This window comes from Electrona antarctica (genome assembly GCF_951216825.1).
Source record: "Electrona antarctica genome assembly, chromosome: 22".
Lineage (NCBI taxonomy): Eukaryota > Metazoa > Chordata > Actinopteri > Myctophiformes > Myctophidae > Electrona > Electrona antarctica.
Window position 1 is genome coordinate 37,483,126 of NC_136805.1, and position 17,746 is coordinate 37,500,871.

General features: G+C 44.8%; 1 protein-coding gene across 6 annotated transcripts in view; it reads left to right on the forward strand.

Annotated features, from left to right (window-relative positions):
* Positions 1-17,746, forward strand: part of LOC306914704 (receptor-type tyrosine-protein phosphatase epsilon-like) — a 113,647-nt gene that overhangs the window by 61,229 nt on the left and 34,672 nt on the right. For 4 of the 6 annotated variants that reach the window (XM_079491870.1, XM_079491871.1, XM_079491872.1 and 1 more), the window contains exons 3-5: positions 13,108-13,185; positions 15,488-15,584; positions 16,799-16,872. In XM_079491870.1, the coding sequence (XP_079347996.1) occupies positions 13,113-13,185; positions 15,488-15,584; positions 16,799-16,872 (244 nt within the window). In that variant the 5' untranslated portion in view covers positions 13,108-13,112. Of the gene's footprint in view, positions 1-13,107; positions 13,186-15,487; positions 15,585-16,447; positions 16,579-16,798; positions 16,873-17,746 lie in introns of those variants that run through there. The other 2 variants (XM_079491874.1, XM_079491875.1) reach the window with 1 other exon arrangement.

Sequence of the window (17,746 nt, forward strand, 5' to 3'; positions counted from 1 at the left end):
TATGTAAAGCGCCTTGGATATAAAGGCGCTATATATTATTTATTATTATATTATTATTATATCATTTACCATTTTAGTACTTGAGTAAAGTTACTTAACCGATTTTGGGCGGGAATCCCTTTTGGTGTTAGCATTATGTTATGCTTTAGCTATTGAAAAATAGCAGATCTACAAGCTCATAGCGCGCCACCGAGTGGCGCGCTATGAGCTTGTAGATCTGCTATTTTTGAAAAATCGAAGAACCACTGACATGGAAACATAGCTTTTTCAGAAAACTGTCAGGATGTAGAAGACATTTTTATAATCTGATCTCAGGTCAGAATGGGTTAATTGACTTCCCACCAGTGGTGACATGCATGGCCCCTAACGGGTGTTGTGAGTCTTCCAGACGATGCTTGTTGTGGCCTGGAGGGTAAACACAGTCCCACGGCTGGGAGGAGCGCCTGCTGCACCTATATACAACACTGCTCATCCACCCGAGCATTGACTTGTTTTTCCATTCCCAAATGAACCCGCAGCTGATTTATCTGAAGCGACAGAGAGAGAGAGCCGCGGCGTCCAGACAAAACCACACACTCTACAGGACAGAAAGACGTCGGGAAGAAACACAATACCATGTTTTTTTTTCTCCAAAAGATGTTTAAGGCCTCACTCAGACCTTTACTGCATTGCTGTATGCTTGTTGGATGAATGTTGTGTAGTGTCATGGCAGCCCCAATGCATTTCCAATGGGAGTCACATGGTTTGACACAACATTTGTGTTGTATGAGGGGGAGGGGCGCAGTCGAAACACAGCCGAAAGCCATACAACAGCTTGTAGTCCAAAATGTGGACTACAAACCATGTGACCTCCATTGGAAATGCATTGGGGCGGCCATGACACTACACAACATTCATCCAACAAGCATACAGCAATGCAGTAAAGGTCTGAGTGAGGCGGCCATGACACAACACAGCATTGATCCAACGAGCACAGAGAATTGCATAAAAGGTGTGAGTGCACCCTAAGCCAGACCAATTCGTACTTTGTTGCGTGGCGACGGTGTCGCACTTTGAAAATATAGCCAAGCTACAGAGGCTTACGAAATGTCGCATGCGTGACACGTCCTGAGCTTGTAGCTATTTCCGACGCGCAACACCCTTGAGCAGGGGAAGCACAAATTGGGCTTTAGTCTAAGCCCCCCCCCCCCCTTAAGGATGTGGCTCTGGAGGCTAATTGTCGAGTCAGAGGCGAGACAATAGCGGAGACGAGCAGGGAGTGTCATCATGTCACTGTAGTGGTTTTATTTAAACACAGCTGAAGGGGAGAGAGAGAGAGAGCGAGAGAGAAGAGAGAGAGAGAGAGAGAGAGAGAGAGAGAGAGAGAGAGAGAGGGGGGGGGGGGGGGGGGGTTAGGTTTCACAATAAACCGGTACCACGGGGACGGACGTCTCATCCACTAGAAACAATGAAGCTGTCAGAAACAGAAGCAATTCATATACGTCTCTAAGCTCTCTTAGGTTTTCAAACTGCGACAGACAAAGTGTGACAGTGAGCGAACACACACACACATCCACTCGGGCGCTGTTTGATGTTTGGAGCCGGGGAATGAACAGTGGAATGCTTGCTCTGAAATGGGCTTTTGTATTAGTGAGCTGTTTCTTCTCCCTACTACTGTGTGTAATGTGACAGACTGAGGATTATTATTATGTATATGCATTTGCATGCGTGTGTTTGTGTTGTGTGTGTGTGCTTGCATGTTTCGGAATAGATATTGAAAACATATGCCAGGGACCCCCATAAGAGAAGATTTGTACGGCTCTAGCAGTGATTCTCAACCCGTTTAATTTCAAGGACCCCCCAGTTTGACATGCATTAGTCTACGGACCCCCATTTATATTGTAAAATCAATGCTAATTTAATTCTGAGAGCGTACAAATGGAACCAAATGGACCTGTTTGGTTCCATTTGTACACTCTCTGAGTTACAGACCCATAAGGGTCCATTTGGTTCCAAACTATCATTTAGCTGGGTCCCCCCTGGAACTCCCTCAAGTACCCCTGGGGGTCCCCGGACCCCACTTTGGGGAACCACTGGTCTACACTACAATACACCCTCCCCAAAACTCGACAGTATAGGGTTGGCAGTGACCAAGGATTCCAAATCGTCTTTGTCGGGTGAAAACCTCACTTTTTCCAAAACTGTTACTTTTCAGGGCAAAATAGATAGATCGACGAGCTAAAAAAAAAAAAAATTGTTTCGAGTTTGTGCATCTGCCAATTTTGTTGCTAGAATACGGAGATAAGGGATTTCTGCCCGACGGTAAAATGGGAGTCGTGACTATAGCTTGCATGGGGAGAAAATGGAAAAGAAGCATTTTAAACATTTAGGTGTGTTGCAGTGTGCGTGCGTGCAAGTCACACACACACACACACACACACACACACACACACACACACACCATGCTGTGCTGGGTGAAGATAGAAAGCAGGTATTTAGAGACATCAGAACAGCAGGGAGGGAGTTGTGACTCAACGCGCACCAGATGTACGGCTGCACCTGTTCGACGTGGGTGACAAACTGCTATCATCACACAGTGGTGGATTATTGTAGAGTTGTGTTGAAAGTATAACTTTGTCACTTCTTTCCGTGCTTTCAGATGCCTCGCTTTTTTTGGAACCATATGGTGTTCACAGTTTTTACTTAACCCATTTAGGCCTGATGTCGAAATATTTTTCAAAAATAGCAGACCTACAAGCTCGAGCTTGTAGATCTGCTATTTTTCAATAGCTAAAGTATAACATAATGCTTAGTTAAAGGTATATTCAGTGATTTTACTTAATTCAAATATCACTTATTTTTTCTTTTTTTCTGGATAATCCTCCCTACTATAGAGTGTGCTGACCATATAAGGAGTTCCTCCCTGTCCCCAGTGAGCCCCTGGGGTCAAAAAACCCTAGTTTCAGTTTTGGTGGCGGGTGGCAAAGCCTTCATCCAATCAGGATGAGAGGGGCCTTCCTCCAATCATGATCGACTGGGGGTGGGCCTTGGTGCACATGCTGCTGGCCTGTTGCACTTCCCCCCACTGTAGAGCGTGCATGTGCACATTTTGTTACCGGGCGGACTGGGTGGTTTTCCAAATCACCCAAATCACTGAATGCTCCTTTAAAACACCAAAACGGGTTCCCGTCCAGAATGGGTTAAGCAGAATGCCTGATGTATTCAAATGTTATGCACAGGGAAATGTATTTTTTTCTTTACTTACTCTTAGGTAACCTCTGGCTGCTTTTTGTGGTTGTGATTATGATAAATCAGTTGTTCTCAAACTTTGTTTTCATGTTAAGGACCCCTCTAAATGAAAATATTTTTGTACCAACAGTGACGCCAATTTAGTGAGCGTATAGGTTTACTATTCTCAAATAGCCCATGTGTATTGTGTATAGGGTTAAAGTGTTCATGCTGAATTTGTCGCAGTGTTGTTTTTGGCACCTGATTTTAGTTTTAGTCATAGTCTTTTGAATAGTTTTCATTTAGTTTTAGTCACATTTAGTCACCTGGAATGTTCTAGTTAGTCCAGATTTTAGTCGACTTAAATCTACAGTTGATTTAGTCGATTAAAATGTGATTTGACGGGCCTTGTAATGGTAGATTTTACACTTTGGCTGAAAATAGCAGATCTACAAGCTCACAATGTGTCGCAAGCGCGAAGCGTTGTGAGCTTGTAGATCTGCTATTTTCAGCATGCAACCTAGCATAAAACTGGATCTCTTGTCCACTAGTCCCTCCCTGACATTTTAGTCTAGTTTGTATCTGTTGACGAAATTGTCAATACATTTAGTTTTAGTCATCATAGCTTAGTTTTCATTTAGTTTCCATTTAGTTTTCGCCAGTGAAAAAAGGTAGTCGACGAACATTTCTCGTCTTAGTTTTAGTCGACGGAAACAACAACTGATTTGTCGCCATCATAAAACCATTTGCTATAGGGATGCCCTCGGAGACCCCTGGTCTGGAGGTCCCCAGACCCCACTTTCAGAACCGCTGCGTTAAATGACACGCTTGCTTGTTTTGGCTACAGATTGCGGCTATTAGTCTCGGGAGACTGTCTATAATTCTCTCTTCCCTCGCTATACCACAGTTAGTAGTGTCTGCAGGGAACGAACGACATCCTTCACTCTGCCAATACTGTGGCTCTTATTGTCAGCCCCGGGATCACGTTGGCCCCACCAGCCTTCATGGTAGACAGAGAACACACTATAATATGCTTAAAGGGGAAAACCACCCATTTTCAACATTTTACTATGTCATTAATATACCTTAGAGCTGTTGTGTGGAAATAATAAAAAGTCCCCCCATTTTGTGTTTCCTAGAACTGTAATTATGAAAAAAATAATTTACATGGTGAAACACATCTTGATGACATCATCAAGATGTGTTTCACCATGTTAATGATTTTTTTTCAACAGCTCTAAGGTACATTAATGACATAGTAAAATGTTGAAAATGAGTGGAATGCCCCTTTAAGGTAACTGGGAGGACATGCATGCATAGCAGGCGACTAACTGACTGGACCGGGACAATACCCTTCCCCAAGGCTATATGTGCCAAATGTCTTCCATCAGGGAATAAGCACCGGAGCCTTGGAGCTTTGCTTCCGCGTCGATGACATCTCCACATGACCCATTTCCACCCATAGCTGATGGCAGGTGACTGGCTTCAGCGACTGCCTTGAGTGACCGCTGTGTGTGCATGCTGCGGCATGGAGGAAGGACAATGGACAAGACGAGACAACACGCCACAACGCTGGAAGCTGTTATTGACCACAGTTTGACCCAAGCAAAGAGTGACTATATGAATGAATGGTTTATGCACTGACGAATAGCAAAAATGAGATGAGATGCCGCCTGAGAAATTCAGGCAGAAACAATGTTGTGAGCTCATGTCTTAACTTGGTTAAATTGGCCTGCAGTCATGGGGTCGAAAGTGCAGGTTAATCTGGAAGGGCCGACAAATCTGGCTTGTTTGTTTGCTTGTTTGTGTTGATGTTTGGACAGCGAGAGAGAATGCAAGGAGAGTAAGAGGGGAGGGAGGGGGGTGATGGAGGGAGAGATCGAGTGAGAGAGAGAGATAGAAAAGGCCGGATATCCGTAGGGATGGAAAGCGAGAGTATTTATAGTTATGAGAGGGATATTCCCCACGGTGAGGCGCGAGGGGCTTGGGGGACAAGGAGGAGGATCATGTGACTGCATGAAGGATGGAGGCAGGGTGGAGATCGGAGGGGCGTTTTTTTTAGAAAGGGCAACGATGATGACGACGACGGCCCTGGAGCTCCGGGACGTTCTCGCTCAACCCGGGACAACAAACCAACAAGCAAACAAAGCCATAGGTACTATACACACACAGAGGACGGAGCATCCCGTGTCACGGAAAGTCCCTGACATTACCGTCTGTGCGTTCCCACTTCGCAAATAACCTCGAGCCAGCACTCGCACGCACGCACACGCACACGCACACAAACACATCACTAAAAGAAACACGGCTGTTCTGCTCTGCTCTGCTCCCAGCCCGGTGACATTTACACAAGCAAGGTATACTGAGGGGATTTGGTCCTTGAAGAGGAGGGGAGGTGCGAGAAGGGGGAGGCTGCGCCGCCTCCTCCTCCTCCTCTGATCTCTCCTCTCATTATAATTCTCTCTCAGGCCTCCCCCCACGTGGAGTCTTGGCACGTCAGGCTTTATTAATCGCTCCAGGAGTGACTATTGACCCAGACCTTCTGCTGCATCTCAGCCTCTGTACTGCAGGCTGCAGTACAGAGTCCCATGCATCCCAGGCAGGCAGGCAGGCAGCCTGTAGGCTCTCTGTATAATGCAGGTCTCCCTCCCTCCCTACACACATTCCTCTGCTGCAGTCATTCTCAACCTGGCTTCTTTTCAATTCAAGGGACCCCCAGTGTGATGTGCGTTAGGCCACGGACCCCCTGCATGCACCCCACATTTGGTACAGTATCCCAAACCTTTGATCTCCGGGACCCCCAATCTACACTGTGAAATCTTCACTGCTTATTTAACCCAATGAATAAACAATAGGGGGAGACGGTTAACCCATTAACGTTTGCTCTGAAAGAATATATATTCAAAGATTTGTGCCGCATTTTTAAGATTTTTCAAAAATAGCAGACCTACAAGCTCGTAGCGCGCCACTCGGTGGCGCGCTATGAGCTTGTAGATCTGCTATTTTTCAATAGCTAAAGTATAACATAATGCTTAGTTATAACACCAAAAGGGGTTCCCGTCCAGAATGTTAACCCTCCTATATGCAGCTATTCGTGTAGGTTTTCGTCTTACGCAAACATTAAATTCCCATTGACAATGAATGGAGAATGTTCGTCATATGTGGACGAGCACATCGGCTATTTCTGTCCTACACAAAGCTTAAATTCCCATAGACAGTGAAGGGAGAATTTACGTCATATTATGTGTCTGAGCAAATAGACATGTTACGTCATGATGATGTACGATGATAAGAGCGCCCCTCACTTCACACAGGTGTGATTTTTGATGGGCGCTAGTCCCTCCTATATACAGGTTTAATGTTTGTTTTTCCTTAAACAAAAATTTAAAACGCCATTGACATGGACAGAGTTTAATGTTTGTTTTGTCCATAAGGCCATAAAAGATGTGTATATATCTTCACTTCACACGGGTATTTTTTTTATTGATTGGTTTTACACACCATGGATTACTCTTGATCCTAGAGTACCGAGGCATATACTCTCTCTGCATTTGATGTGTTTACCTTGTCAGTCGCCCTGGTTAACACATTATGTGCCCTTTTAATCTTTCAAAATGGTGACCCAGGGTGCCCACTTTTTAGACCCACTTTTTTGACATTTTTAAAGAAGAAAAAAAAACACACAGTGCCAGTGCAGGACACTGTGGTGTCCAGGACAAAGCCACCATGCCACACAGTGCCAGTGCAGGACACTGTGGTGTCCAGGACAAAGCCACCATGCCACACAGTGCCAGTGCAGGACACTGTGGTGTCCAGGACAAAGCCACCATGCCACAGTGCCAGTGTAAACAGTGTCCAGGACAGTGCCACCATGCCACACAGTGCCAGTGCAGGGACACTGCGGCAGCCTCCTCCCATCCATGCCACACAGTGCCAGTGTAAGGACACTGTGGTGTCCAGGACAGTGCCACCATGCCACAGTGCCAGTGTGCCACCATGCCACACAGTGCCAGTGAAGGACCATGTGGTGTCCAGGACAGTGCCAGTGCAGGGACACTGCGGCAGCCTCCTCCCATCCATGCACACAGTGTCTTCATTGACTAAAGTGTCGGCCTGGGGATTCTTATCACTGCAGCTGCAAGGCCACAGAATAAAAAAATAAAAAAGGAAAACGCACAACCTCAGTGTTAATTTAACCCCTTAAGTGCCATATTATAGTGTTACGTGAAAATAGCTTATATCTACTGTATGAGTTCCCCAATGCTTGTAGATCTACTATTTATTTGACAACAAGGACGAATCACTGGAGGTGGACTGCAAAATGTTTAGACCTTTTTTACACCCCAGTTCATTTAACACAGAGGATTTCATACTCTACGCACGCACGCACGCACGCACGCACGCACGCACGCACGCACGCACGCACGCACGCACGCACGCACGCACGCACGCACGCACGCACGCACGCACGCACGCCTGCAGCCTTGCATAGACTATAGTGCTAAGTCTGCTATTCTGCAGCACAGGGTCACTGTGTGTGTGTGTGTGTGTGTGTGTGTGTGTGTGCGCGAGTAGCTGCAGCGCTCAGTGTTATACTTGTGAATGCAAATTGCCTGTTCGTTCGTTCGTTCGTTCATTTATTGTATTTATTTATTTATTTAAACACAACAAGGCCTATTTGTGTTGAGAAATATTACTGGCTTATTTAAGAGGAAACGAAGCCATGGTGCTTAGATCAATGGGAGAAGCCCCTCTGAATGCTCAAACAGCGGAATCGATGGGAGAGAGACCCTTACCTCTCTCTCTCTCTCTCTCTCATCTCTCTCTCTCTCTCTCTCTCTCTCTCTCTCTCTCTCTCTCTCTCTCTCTCTCGTTTCCCCTTCCCATTGCCTCTTTTCTAGCTGGAGTGAATGAGAGAACGATTGCGTTCATCCACCTGAGACTCTTGACGTGTGTGTGTGTGTGTGTGTGTGTGTGTGTGTGTGTGTGTGTGTGTGCATGCTTACATGCATTGAGGTGTCTGAGCCCCCACATGTGCGCCCACACGTTTTGTCTGCTCACACATGTGCATCTTGTGTGTGTTGGTGTGCGCCCACCCACCCACCCATGCAAGTACGTGCACACACACACACACACACATGTTAATATGTGTGCATGACATGTGTGCCTGCATGCCTACAAATATACATTGTGTGAGTGTGTATGCATATGAGTGTGTGCTCGACGCCCGTGCACATGCCATGGACAGCGTGTGTGTACACACGTGCATTGTGCGTGTGCCTGGAGTGCATGTGTGCCTGACCACCCAATGCCTGCATACGTGCGTTTGTGTACATGTGGATATATTTTGGTATGTGCGATTGTGCGTGCATACCAGCGCACACAGTACATGTGCTGGGGGTTGGTTGGTGTCATGAGAGAGAGAGAGAGAGAGAGAGAGAGAGAGAGCAACGTGATGTCATTGATCTGTCCTATCTACTGTTGGATCAGTGTCAGATAGTCATTACAGACCATATCTGCTCTTCCCCGTGTGTGTGTGTGTGTGTGACCGTGCGTGTATGTGTTACTATACCTACTGTATGAGTCAAGATACTTCACCACTCAAATGAATGGAATGATATTTAATTATTACAATATGATTACATGGGTGGGAGTGGCCGGTAGAGCAGCCGGGTGGGAACCGCGAGGTTCCCAGTTCAATCCCGGGCTCCTCCAGAGTTAGTGTTGAAGTGTCCTTGAGCAAGACTCTGACATGGCTTCCTCCGGCATGGGTGTGTGCATGTGTGTGTGAATGGGTGAATGTAACGCACAATCTATGTAAAGCTCTTTGGATAAAAGTGCTATATAAATGCACCATTTACCATTTAAATGTAATTATCTAAGCAATAATGACAATGTATAATGTGATGTTTCGTTGGCGCGGCGGGCCCCATCGGAGGTTTCTGATCTCTGGAGCCTCAGAGCAGATCCTGCCTGTGATGGAGGGCTAGGGCAGTAGGGGGCTCTTCCTGGCGGAGCCCGCCCCCTGGTGGTTGCCTGCTTGCCGGGCGGTGTTGGCGGGGAGGTGGCGGGGTTGACCTGAACGGATAGCACGAGTGAGACGAGGAAGGAGGAGTCATCCATTTAGGGAACGCTGACGAGAGCTATAGACCAATCTGATTGGAACAATGGACGAAAGGTTTTGATTGGAGGACACTGATATGGGTTGAAGGTTTGTTCCGCCCCTCAGTTGAACTCTCGTATTATAACTTCCATTAGAATGTTTAGATTTTTTTTTAAAACGTTTTCCTGGTCCTCACAAGATAAATGGTTGAAACATTATTCTAACGTTAATCTTACAGTTAGGAAAACAGCTGCTCAGCGTTGGGAGCTGTTCACTTCTGCAAACCTATCGATGTGACAATAAAGCTGATGTTTATTTAGCTTGTAGATCTACACTTTTTCAAGACATGTTGGCTGCTTTCAAGCACTAAGACCCTCAGCACAGCATATGGTTAATATCAGATAATTAGCCATTTTTACAAATCACAAAGAGTGAAAACAGGTGATTTGAGCTTGTAGATCAGCTATTTATCGCACGCCCCAGCAACGTATACAATAGGGCTTAAGTGGTTAAGCGTAGGATTGTTGATAAAAAGCTCTGTTATCACAGGATGAAAACAAATGAGCAGCGGAGGCTTTCACGAGGTCAGCGAGGGACACGCGCTTCTTCAGTACTTAGAGAGAGATGCCTGGATGCTGTAGGCTATAAGCGTGGGAGGATATTGATATTAACCCATTTTTGGCGGGAACCCCTTTTGGTGTAAGCATTATGTTGTGCTTTAGCTATTGAAAAATAGCAGATCTACAAGCTCATAGCGCGCCACCGAGTGGCGCGCTACGAGCTTGTAGGTCTGCTATTTTTGAAAAATCAAAGAACGACTGACAGGGAAACAGTTTTTTCAGAAAACTGTCAGGATGTAGAAGACATTTTTAGAATCTGATCTCAGGTCAAAATGGGTTAATGTTGTTTGTAATCCGTCTGTAATCCTATTGGGAATATGCATTGTTTTTGCCTCGCTTTGCACCACAACTATAGAAGATGAAAAAGCCACAGAATCCCCCGCAGACTGGATGGATTTGATCTTTTTTTTTGTGAGGAGGGAGAGGGCTCAGAGATTTTTTTTCTCAATGGAGCCTTGTGGATGTGACTGTGGAGGCAAGGTCTGGGGCTGGGCTCTTTGTTGTTAAGAGTATTCTGCCATCTTGTGGCCGTTGGGGAACATTACAGTGGGAGTATGATGTTTGACATTGGACAAAAATAATACAGTGGTTCTCGAACTTCTGTTTTTTTTGTATGTCAAGGATTCATTCTGAGTATACAAGGGTCCATTTGGTTTGTTTTTAGATGTCAATCAACAGTGAATATATGAGGGAATATATGTACAGACTATCAACAGTGAATATGTGAAGGAATATATGTACAGACTATCAACAGTGAATATTATGAATGAATTAATATGTTTGAATATGAGATATGAGATTTGTGTCAAAAGTGTCAAAGTTCTACATTGCATGTCCTAGTAGTCCAGTATTTCCCAAACATTGGATCGGAACCCAATTTGTATGGGTTTGTGATTAAATATATGACATAATGTTGTAGATCTGCTATTTTCACTTTTAACACATTATGTGCCCTTTCATTCTTTCAAAATATGATCTGATTTTGAAGGAAAAAAGAAATTGGGCACAAATTGTGTTAAATAGTGCAGGTTAATGCATACTGCATTTCTGTCCATTTGGGTCTGAGAGAGACACCGTAACTAATCGCTTATAGGTCATACAAGCTGAAAAAGTGTGGTTTTGATTGATTGATTGAAATATTTATTAACAGTTTGCAGAATTACAGTACATTTCAAGCACAAACTCAATACAAAGGCTGTTAACTGTGAGTGGACGACCCAATTAAGCATTACACTTGTTTACAAGAGGGTCCACCATGTTCAATTCATCAAAACATTTAGAGACGTTGCAAATAGACACTTCTATATAGACAAAGAACAGAACAGGAATTCATCATAAAATGGTAACCAAGTTGGGGAACCCCTACGGTGAGTGAGCCAGAGTCCATGCAGGAGACAGACAGACAGACAGACAGACAGCAGTCTAAACAACAGTCTGTAACATGAACTGCAGGGTCTTAAAGTTGGGCTCATACGGGGGGGGGGGGGGGGGGAGGTGTCAGTCTGTGTGTAATGTGTCAGTGTTGTTTTTGGCAGCAAATTTCTATTTTAGTTTTTGGAATAAAACTTCATTTAGTTAGTCACATTTTAGTCACCTGGAATGTTTTAGTGTTAGTCTAGTTTTAGTCGACTAAATATACTAAGATTTTAGTCGACTAAATCTACAGTTGATTTGGTCGACTAAAATGTATTTTGGCGGGCCTTGATGCTGATTTTACACTTGCTGAAAATAGCCGATCTACAAGCTCACAGCGCGTCGCAGCGCAACGTGTTGTGAGCTTGTAGATCGGCTATTGCATGCAACCAAGTGTAAAATGACTTGTACTGGATCTCTTGCCCACTAGTCTCTTCCTAACATTTTAGTCTAGTTCCTATTTGTTGACAAAATTGTCAATATATTTAGTCTCAGTTTTAGTCATCATAGCTTAGTTTTCATGTAGTTTCCATTTAGTTTTCATCAGTGAAAAAAGGTACGTATTTGTCGACGAAATCAACACTGGTATGTATGTGTGGTGGATGTGTGTCACCATATGCTCTCATCAGGCAGGAAATGAGAAGTGTACACCCTGGTAGTGGGTGGAGGAGCAGAGGACAGCCGTGTCATGGTGACGGTGCCTCCCTGGAAGTCACAGCAGCACCACGTCATGATGTGTGTGTGTGTGTGTGTGTGTGTGTGTGTGTGTGTGTGTGTGTGTGTGTGTGTGTGTGTGTGTGTGTGTGTGTGTGTGTGTGTGTGTGTGTGTGTGTGTGTGTGTGTGTGTGTGTGTGTGTGTGTGTGTGTGTGTGTGTGTGTGTGTGTGTGTGTGTGTGTGTGTGTGTGTGTGTGTGTGTGTGCTGCACTGTGCACACTAGTCCTCGCTGTTCGTTTCCACTGCTCCTGCTCGCACCGAGCCACATCCACCCTATTTTTGGGGCATGACACTAATAGGCCCCTAAACGTCAAAATAGCAGTTCTCTACACAAGGGGCACAACAGCTCACATTGCGACGTGTTGTGAGCTTGTAGATTGGCTTTCGGAGTTAAAACACTTAGGGCTCCATTTTCGTCACCGCTAAACCCCTTATCCCTAAACTTCTTTGCCTTTTTTTACTATTTTGCAAAACATTTTTGAATAGTTCAACTAGACAATCTACATTGACACGCTGTGAGCTTGTAGACTGGCCATTTTAACTATTCAAAAATGTTTTGCAAAATAGTAAAAAAAAAAAAAAAAAAAAAGGCGAAGAAGTTTAGGCATAAGGGGTTTCGCGGTGACGAAAATGGAGCCCATAGGGTGTGTGTGTGGTTTTAGAGTTAACTCTGAGAACTATCTCTGAGAGTGCAAGATCCACTGTGGATCTCTTGCAGGTGACCAGGCAATCTTCACCTCCGTCACACCTCCTTGAAAACCCCCCTATAATATAGTTCTCATCACAACACGCGGTTAAAATGTGATTGCTGCCCCGCTAACTTTTTGCGCCGACGAGCACATTCTCCGGGGACAACGGCAAATAAAGAAACAACGCCTCAGATCCCGTCAGTAAGCCTTTTGTGTGGCTTGAAAACAAGTGTGCCAATCATCCAATTTCCATGTGTTTTCGCTTGAATGTTCACATTGTAACAGCGTTGTCTGGGTGGTATATAATCTAATATCCCTCTTCGTTCTGTGTTTTTTTCCTCTCTCTCTCTCTCCCCGCAGTCACAATGGTCCCAGTTTTGTTTTTGGTGGCAACCACGATAACATCGAATTACTCCGCCAATGGAAACCACACCAGAGGTAAGGAACAGTGGTGACTCAGCTGAAAGCATGTGAGGCTGAGCAACGACACTGAACAACATGCAAACAACGGCACAATCCAATTGGCACCCGCTGCAGTCAACAGTCCCTCTCTCTCGCCCTCCCTCCCTCCCAAGATATGATTATTGTTTGTCGGCTGCATGCTTGATAATGGCCTCTCCTCCAGACTTGTTATTACTAGAACGGCGATGAAGCCCGGCAAACCCTGGACGGTAATTTACAGCTTATTGTGGCTTATAAACACGGCTTAAACCGCTGGCTGCCAAGAGGCCCGTCGGACGAGGCTCCCCGCTTGCTTGGAGCCCTCTCATTTTCTCCTAAGACTTATTGCCGGGTTAAACGAGCGTTGTTGCCCCCTAGATGCTTATCTCTCTGCAGACAAAATACTAGCCGGAGCCTGATATTAAATCAGGGCACGCTGGTGTTGCTGCTGTGCCCAGCCGAGGCCGTACGTAATTCAACGTCGCGCTCATGCTGGACTTCGACACAGAGCGTGTGTGTAAACACAAGCATATACACAGATACATCGACCCTTACGGGTCAAATCTTTACACTTTCGGAGATGAATGAACACTGTTTAAATAATCTTATAGTAAGTAGTAAGTATCCTTGGGAAACAACCGTCTTAAGTAAAAGTATCAATACTGCAATGTAGAAATACTCTTGTAAGTAAATGTCTGGAATTCAAAATGTACTTAAAGTAAAAGTAAGAGTAAAAGTAAAAAAGTATTGGCATAGAAATGTACTTAAAGTACAAAAGGTCGAAATGTACTCATCATACAGAAGTTTCATAAATGTATAAAACGAATACAAATCTTTGGAAAATAACAGATCTACAAGCTCACAATGCGTCGCATCACGGCGCGTTATGAGCTTGTAGATTGGCTATTTTCAAATGGCTTATAGGGTTGAAGTGTTTATGTTTTGTAATAATAATCCAAATCTACAACTAAAGTTTTCAAATAATTGTAGTGGAGTAAAAGTACAATATTTTCCTCTCAGATGTAGTGGAGTAGAAGTAAAAGACTGCAAATTGGAAATAAACCAGTAAAGTAAAAAAAAAAATACCTCAAAATTGTACAGTGCTTGAGTAAATGTACTTACAGTAGTTGCAGTGGTTTCCACCACAGCTTAAGTACCGTAGGTCTCGGGGACTTACCCCCAATCCGACGCTTGCTAATCATATACAGCAGTGGTTCTCAAAGTGGAGTCCGGGGAGCCAGTCTTTTATTTGTACCGCTTTTTCCACTTCGGTGATTATTTGATTTACGGAGTCCAGGCGACCCCCAGGGTTCTGTTAAAGGGGTCCAGAAGCACACTCGCACGTCTGTACTGTAGCTCCGAGAGTGTACGAATGGAACCAAACGCACCCGGTTCATTTGATTCCATTCGTACGCTCTTGGAGTTGCTGTATAGGCGGGTTTGATTTGATTTATTAGATATTGTGTTATTAAAAGAAAAACACATGTTACAGACAGTACATGTATGCTTCTCACAGAAATGTCAAGGATAAAATATTGCAACATAGAACAGGCATCGCAACAATAAATAAAAAACTGAATATGGCGTGAATAAAATAAGCCACAATTTGACCTTTTTTCTTGAAAAGATGAGTGCTCTTTATCGTCTGTAGTAACAAAGTTCCTGTGTCTCCGCCATATGTAAAAGTTTTGAGAACCACTGGTATACAGGTGTGTTCTACCGTGTTACGCTATACTGTAGTATACCGTCCAGTAACCATCCGAGGAAGTGTATCTGATATGCCGGAGGAGGGCCTGGAGGCAGCCAGAATGTAGACTTCAGTTCAAATAGCCTTTTTCATGTGATAATGTGGCGTGAATTAAGGTTTGTGTGGTTATTGGGTTGAGGTGATAATGACCACTGGCCATTGGAGTTTTTAAGTAATTCACACGTTAACTTAAAAATAGTTATTGCAATATTAAATGTGTTGGCCACGCGCGCATATATGTAGCAGAGTGGCTCACAACAACAGCCTGATGGACTAAAAGTCTAACATCTCCCCCGAGTCATAGGGATATCCCTTTGGCTTATTGGTTAAGATATATTTGCTTCCCACTCAGGAGACGCGGGTTCGATTCCCTCCAAAAAAACTAGAACACACCACTGTATACAGTCACACAAACCCATATCTCACAGTACAGCCTTGGCCCCCGGGTCGTCTGGCCATGGCCGTGGCGGCCCAGCTCTTTTCCTGTCCCCTGGTTGGACCGTTGCTCCCTGACCCTGGCCTTGTGCCTGCCCTGTTCGTTCCTTCCTTCAGAAGACGCCCGCTCGTCCAACCCCCACATCCTGCCCACGGTGCTGGTGCTCTCCTTGCTGCTGCTCTTCATCGCGCTGCTGGCCTGGTACTTCCTCAGGTAAGCCAGTCTGCACCAATGCAACTATCCCCAATGGCAGTTGCAAGGAGTTACATCGGTGTGTGGAGGACTGGCCTGGTTTTGTTAGTAGCGACTATAGTTGCATTGGACATTGGACATTGCACCAAACAATAATTATGAAGATACGGTTTTAAAAATCATGTGGAGGCAGACTCCACATCACAGCTATGACAAAGACAACGGGCAACGATACAGTTGTAGTTATCGTTATAGTGCTTGCGGTGAACCTTTTATGCCGAGTCACGGCTCTCGTGTGCCCGAAAATAAGCGATTCTACATGCTCACAACAGGGTAATTCCACAACGCGCTGTGAGCTTGCAGATCGGCTATTTTCAGAAACTTAAGTTCAACTCCGGCTTTAGATTTAAAAAAGCACACCCGTGTGAACTGAGTGGTGTAAGGTCTTATATAGACTGATCAACTGTGGTCTGACGTAATGAAATCACACCCGTGTGAACTGGGTGACCATAGCAACCATGCTCATTTTTTGGTACGAACAGACACGTAAACTAATTTTGGTACGAACAGACACATAAACTAACAAAGCCAGTTGTAGGAGTGGTTTACACCACTCAAAAAAGAAACACTCACCCACTCCGCCTCACCCTCACCCTGCACCTCACCTATGGACCATAGCTGACTGGCAGAGTGCCAGGAGGGGGCGGAGCCTGGCTCATGACAATAATGCTTCCTCCTTTAGTCATCGAGGGCGGCGACCGTTCAGGAAGCCCTGCTCGCTAACTCGTGCTGCTTGCTCTTAACTGAAAGTGCAGGCAGTCAAGGCAAGGCAGAGGCAGGCAAGCACACACACACACACACACACACACAACCACCCACACAGACACACACACACCCCCACAGCAAAGCCAGAGTGGAGAGGCAAATTCTGTAACATATTGGGACTTGCGTAGGTGCACGGCCGTGTTCCACTACTTCAGCTAATGAGAAAGAGCAGCTTCTCAAGCTTCAGATGGTAAGAGAGATTAACTGCTTTGAGTATTGATTGGAAAATAACATTGAACTTCACGTTTGGAGGTGGAAAAGTTTTTTTGGGGGGGGGGGATTTTGCATTGTTAGATATAGCCCAGAAAATGTATTGTTTCAGTGTGTAATGTTACGTTTGTTTTTTTAAAGGTTATTATCATCACATGTTCTCTCTGTGTTCACAATCATCTCCTCTCTCTCCCCGGCAGGTTAAGAAACCAGAGGAAAGCTGTTGTGACAACAGTCGACAAGAAGATACCGAATGGCATCCTGGAAGAACAAGGTAACACTTGTAACACTCATGATTAGTTATCAGACAGATAGACAGGCAGGTCAGGCGGGCAAAGAGACATGGCTGAGAAGAGTGAGACAAGACAGAGTCAGGCTGTCATCATGACATGCAGTGACTTTGACAAGTATACGAAACATGCAGAAAGCAACGGACGTGCAAACAGTCAGGTGGGGAGAGAAGGGAAGACAGAGTATATAATATGTGGTATCTGTGGTGTTTAGTCACTCACTTACTCACTCTCACTCTGAACAGGATTTCCCACCAGTGTCTTTTTTAGCTGTATTGACTTCCTGGGGATAATAGAGTTAGGCTGAAAACGTAAACTATAATATCTTTGTTTCAGTGGCTATAACACATCACGTCCAATACACTTTGGAGGTACTGTAACTGTACGTGTCATAGTTCTTTGAAACTCAACTCCTTCCAGGGGATTCCCAGCGAAATGATCAATAGTTAGGAACCAAATGGACCCGAGTGGGGCTGTCACTCTTGACAGTGTACAAATGGGACCAAATGGACCCATTTGGTTCCATTTGTACACTGTCAGAGTTATGGGGGTCCTTGAAATTAAAAAACATTGAGTCTGCGTCCTGTCATAACCCAACATGCATTGTGTTATACAGTTTACCTTCCAAGAGCCAATTCACTTGATGTACGATGACAGCTATTGGACTTATGAGAGTTCCCTTAAGGAAGGCATGTCTTATCTACCAAAACAATGGGAGAAATGCAGAGCAAGTTCCCACTGCTTTTTTTTTTTCCTTTTTTTTTTTTTTTTTTTTTTTTTTTTACATTTCTCCGATTGGGATCTGAGTAGGATATGGGCTTACTTGGGAAACACAGAACACACCCACGCCAGCAGGCG